Raw genomic sequence first — 5,400 nt, forward strand, 5'->3', positions numbered from 1 at the left:
ATTCCAGCCCAGGTGCCACCCAAACAGGCCTCTAAGGCTTCCCCTTGGATGGAGATCCCAGTGCAGCTCTCCCGGTCCTGGGGGAGATTCCTGGGATCAAACCAACCCCTGGGTGTAGCTGTGGGTGATGGGTCTGTGGGGAACCATCCTGTGGTGTGGTGGGCGTCCAGGCTAGGCCATGGGGTGGTGGCAGCCCTGCCCTGACCTCCTCCTCTCTGTCTCTTCCAGATAGAGGTTGGCTCTACAAACGTCAGGATTGGGAGCACTATTTTTGGAGAGCGGGATTATTCCAACAAAGCCATCGGGGGCAAGGCCCCTGCTGGAAGTAAAGGCCAAACAGAGGCCGTGACAGTGCAGGGGCACTAAAGGGAAAACAAGTGGCCTCACCAGAGGAGGACCTCGCTGCGGGAGACCTCACTATGCATTTTACCTCCCTCCGTGTCAGCACCCGATCCTGGTGGTGAGAGGGAATTCCTCGGAACAGAGGCCAGAAATGCCTCAAATCATTGTGATTGTAGAGTACCCCTAGAAACTGGAAATCTTTATAACCAACAAATGACAAGGAAATTGAGGGTTGGAAGTGGCTGTGGTGTCTTGGTTCCTCAGGGTCATCAAGGACAGAGACTTTGGGGTAACTGGGTTGGACAAACAAGTGTTTGTCAGGCTGGAGCTGCTGCTGAGCAAGGTAGGTGTCACCGCAGCAGTGCTGGTGTTTTCACTAAGGACTAAAAACTTCATTGAACACGTTGTGATCTTGCCAGAAACCTGTAAATGTTTCCCCAAATACAAGTTTTGCACGTGGGGTGGTTACGTAGGAGCTGAGGTAGGGCTGTGCTGTGACACGGGAGAGGCCGTGGCCATGGCAAGGGGGTGACTGACAGGCACAGGGGACTGTGAGGAGCTCAGCTGCCACTGTGGGTCCACGGTGTGATGTTTTGGCTGCACATCACCAGTGTGGGAGTGTCTTTTCGGCTCAGTTTTGTCCTTTTCAGGCTGACACTAACTTTTCCCATGGCTCTGTGGCTGCCCAGATCTGGGATGCTTTCCCCCTTCCCTTCCTTTCCCCTCCTCTGTTGCTGGGAATTATTTTCATCCTGCCTAATAGTTTTGATGCTGTTTTTTGGTCAGAATGGGGGTTTTCTGCCAGGCCTCTGCTTTGCCACCAGCTTGCTGCTGCTTTCCAAGGTGAGTCCCTGATGGTTTGGTGCCTGTGCCATCCCCTCTACACCTATGTGAGGATAATGCTCGGTGCAGGGCAGCAGGGAGATTTCCTTGGGAAAATACTTCAGAAAAGGAAGTATTATTGTCCCACTGCATTCTGGGTTCCTGAAAAAAAATTGTTTGGCCACTGAGAGCTGCTGGGCTGTGTCCTCTAACATCCTTTCCTGCACTTGGAAGAGGGAAATGGGACTGTCACTGCAGTAACTTTCCTTCAGGTGTGAGCAGAAGCTCCTGCGTCGTCCTGTGTTGTTTGGCCAGTCTCACAACCTGTGTTACAGCTGGTTTTTGGGCTTTGTATCTGCTAAGAGGAGGAGAGCTCGGCTGCCAGCAGGAACATCCTCCCCAGGCTTTGCTCTGTGTGCGTGTGGTTAAATCTCGCTGTTGGTTTCACTCTATAAAAGCTGAATGTAAATGAAAAGAGTCAACTCCAACACCAACCTGTCGTAGCTCCGTGGCTTAGAAGCGACGTGGGGTCGGAGCCGCCCTCCTCACGCTGCACCGTGTGTGGTTCCATAGTCTAGTAATAAACAGTGGTGAGTTTTAATGCCATCTGTGCCAACTCTAAAGCTATTAAAGATGTTATTTTTATGTTCCAGCGTGGTGAATAAATGCCCCGAGCTGCCCCTGGAGCTGTTTCCCCAACCTGGAGCCGCTGTTGGAGCTGGGGCGGAGGGAGGAGGGTGGTTGAAAGGCAACTGAGACGGAGCTGGCAAAGAAAGTGAAGCGGGTTTTGATCGGGAAGGTCGGGAAGTCGCTGCCGCGCTGGGCGGGATGTCGTGTGTCGCGAGCTGTCCCCGGGGGAGCCTCTGGGTGGCGCTGCCGGGTCACGGGTCCCAAAATCGCCTGGAGCGCACCTGGCTCAGGTGCACAGCGCCTGCCGAAAGCTTCGGGGCTCCCGCGGCTCTGGCGGCCTCCGTGCGCGGGGCTGCGGCAGGGCAGAGGTCTCGGTGGCCTTGGGGATGCACTTTGCCACAGGACACCTCTCCCGCCCCGCCGGGCTGGTCCAGGTGGCCATCGGGGAGCAGCCCAGGTGCTGTGCTGGGGACAGCCCGAGCTGGGCTGTGACAAGGCTCTGGAGAGGAGGGGGGATCTGCGAGAGCTTCTGCTCCTTCCCCTGCAGCTGCTTCTCCCACCCATGGAGCTTCCAACTGACTTTTCTCATCATGTCCAGAAGGTTTGCTAGGCTTCCCACGTGTCCGAGCCTCCCCGAGGCCGGAGCAGAGGGCACTGCCCACAGGCACCTCCCGAGGCACCCACCTGGAGCCTGAGGCGGGAGGGTGCGGGAATGCGGCGTCAGTGACACCGGACACCTGTCCGGGGGCGTGGGGCGCAGACCACCCGCTCTGTCCGCAGAGGTCACCCGGCAGATGGGAGCTGTTGGTCGCGGGAGTGGAGCCAACGGGCCGCAGATGAAAGACTCCCCGGCCTCTTAATGAACCGCGCGGAGCCTCAGCCCCCCGCGCCCCCGGCTTGGTTTACATCCATCAAAGCCCCGGGCCAGGCTGGGAGCAGCAGCGCTCGGGCTCCCCCCGCCCGCCACTGTCACTGTCAATATTTGCCTTGGAGGACGGCGTCCGGCAGACGGTCCGGTGGCCGATGGCGCAGGCGTCGTTCCCTCTGGAGCAAAGGCATGGCCCCAGGATTCCCAGCAGTCCCCTGAGGTCACCCTTGTTTCCACACTGGCCCTTGGATGTGAGCTGACCAGGATGAGCCCCCAGAGCCTCAGGACTTCGCATGCACTATGGTGAAAAACTTCCTGGGGGCTTGGAGCGCATCCATGGGCAGACTTGGCTGCCTCTAAGAGGAGTAAACCCGTTGATGATGCTGGACAGGGTGATCTGCTGCTGCTCCTTCTTCTCTGGCTCCTGGGAAATGGGTCATCCTCATCCTCGGCGAAGCACCAGTGCCAAAGCAGCAAAGATCAGGAGCTGTGGGTCAGCTCCCGGGTGCTGCGGGCAGGTGGGAGCCCGGGACACCCAGAGCAGCTCGGCCGAGGCGGATCCCACTACAGCCCTTCAAAGTGGAAAGTGTGTTTATTTCTGGGATATCGGCTTTCCGGCAGGAAGGACGGCCACTGCCAAGGTTTTTATTGGATCCCAGTGAAAGGAATTGAGAGAGTCTCGTGCTTGTTGTCTTTCCCTGCGCCTGCAGTAGTTAAGGTTTTTTACCTTTGAGTGGGAGGGAGGGACACAGGGATTTGGCATCCAGCACTGTGGTGATGGAGTTTCAAACGGGTTGCTTTGTCTCCTGGGCCAGAGGCATCAGGAGGGGTCAGGGCTGGAAAAGCATGGAGAGGGGCTTGGAAGCAGTTGAAAGAACCTGAACTCCATCGGGCTCAAAGCATGTGGAAAGTGTTGCTTGAGCTCCTCTTCTCCAAGCAGGGCTGGGGCAGGGTATTCCACACGTCCTGATTTGGACAAAGTTCTCACTGTTCTTGGAGGGAATTTAGAGACCGAAATTCTGAAGAGCAGGCACAACAGTTTGATTGCTTCAGCGTGTCATGGATGCAACTCCAGTGCTGGTACTGGAGCTCCTGGAGATGAGGATTTCTTAATTTAGGGTTCATCCAGTGAAAGAAGGTGGCTGAGCCCTGTACCCTGACATGTTTTGGGGTGTCCCTGTGTGGTGCTGTTGTGAGCGCCTGAGACAAGGAGTCTCTTCTCCCTTGTGGGAATGCCCAGGGAGAGCAGCAGGCTCCAGCTGGAGGCTCATCCCCTCCAGAAGGAGGGAAGCCACTCTTGCTCTGCAGTGCTGGAAGCGGGAGGCCCCACTCACCACGCGGGGGTTTGGGAGGGTTCCGTGCTGTGCTGATGCTCACAGGATCTCAGAGCGGATACTGGACACAAGCAGTTTCCTGTTGCTCTTCCAGCTTCAGCTGCAGGATCTGGGACCAGCAGAGAATCAGAGAATATTTTGAGTTGGAAGTGACCCACAAGGATCATTGAGCCCAACTCTCGGCCCTGCACAGGACAATCCCACCCTGTCCCTGAGACCCTTCTGCAGAGGCTCCTTGAGCCAGGAGTGTCATGGGCTGGGACTCGCTCCTGGGGCAGCACTGTTCCACAGTGTGGGGGGACGGGGGCGGCCCCACAAGCAACGGGACCGGTGGGTACAGATCCGGAAAGGGAAAATTCTGCTCAGTGGAAAAAGGGGAGGGGGGAGGTAAAAAGACGGAAATATGTGGGACACCTCATTGTCTCTTTTACTCGAGGATGATGCCGGTCTCCAGGGCTCTGGGGTCCTGCAGCTGACCCCCCGTGCCAAGGTGGAAGGTCTGTGGGGGTGTGACTGGCCATGGAAGAGCCCTTGGGGACACAGTCCTTGTCCCTGCCTGGGTGGAGGCAGCGGGTGCCCGGGCTCGGAGCTCTGAGGGCACCAGGCTCTTATGCTCCCAACCAAGAGCACGCGTGGGAGCAGCCTGGAGTGCGAGCTGAGCAGCATCTCTGCTCCTCGGTGCCCACTGCCACGGCGAGTTGCATTTATTTGGAGAGAGGAGTAAATTTCTTTTCCCCTCCAGGAACTATTGGTCCTGGAGAGAAACCGCACTCCCAGCGAGGTCTTGTTGTCCTTCCATGACCCTTTTTGTCCTCTCCCTGGTACGAGGTCCCACAGACTTCATTGCCGGCTTTTGATCCCTTTTGATTTGACGCTGCAGCGAGCCGTGGCCTCGGAGAAGCCGAGCCCCGGGCAGACGAGAGGGAGCGGGGACGTGGGAGGGGGGAGCGGGAAGAAAAATATTGAACTTAGTGTGAAAAGCAGTGAAGCAAACAGGGAAGCCGAGGGGGACGAGTGCTCACTGCAGAGCAGAGGCTGGGAGTGAACTGTGTGAGTTTCTGCAGGGAGTTCCTCCGCGGCGCGGGGTCCCGGGGAGCAGCGGGAGACCGCAGAACTCCCGTATGCAGAGGATCTGCTGGGCCCGCGTGTGTGTCCCCACTCTGGACACGGCACCCTGTGCTTGTCACGGCCGGGATGTCACAGCGAGGCACCGCAGGCTGTCCGCGTGGACCGCGTGGGCTCTGACCCACGCAAGGCTCCAGCTCGGCCCCGGGATGGGGAGCAGCCGGAGCCCTCCGGGGGGAGCGCAGATCCCCAGCTCTGGTCCGTGGAGACCCCACGGGGCTCCGGCCCCTGCCCGCGGCAGTCCCGCTCTGCTCCTTGTGGGTCTCCCCCGCTCCTCCA

General features: G+C 58.3%; 1 protein-coding gene across 1 annotated transcript in view; it reads left to right on the forward strand.

The window, feature by feature from the left end:
* The window catches only part of PROSC (proline synthetase cotranscribed homolog (bacterial)), a 5,755-nt gene extending 3,946 nt beyond the window's left edge, over window positions 1–1,809 (forward strand). Inside the window, exon 8 of the mRNA XM_008633266.2 lies at window positions 229–1,809. Within this exon, the coding sequence (XP_008631488.2) occupies window positions 229–366 (138 nt within the window). The 3' untranslated portion in view covers window positions 367–1,809. The remainder of the gene's footprint in view (window positions 1–228) is intronic.
* Window positions 1,810–5,400: the final 3,591 nt, after the last annotated feature.

This window comes from Corvus brachyrhynchos, unplaced genomic scaffold, assembly GCF_000691975.1.
Source record: "Corvus brachyrhynchos isolate BGI_N302 unplaced genomic scaffold, ASM69197v1 scaffold150, whole genome shotgun sequence".
Lineage (NCBI taxonomy): Eukaryota > Metazoa > Chordata > Aves > Passeriformes > Corvidae > Corvus > Corvus brachyrhynchos.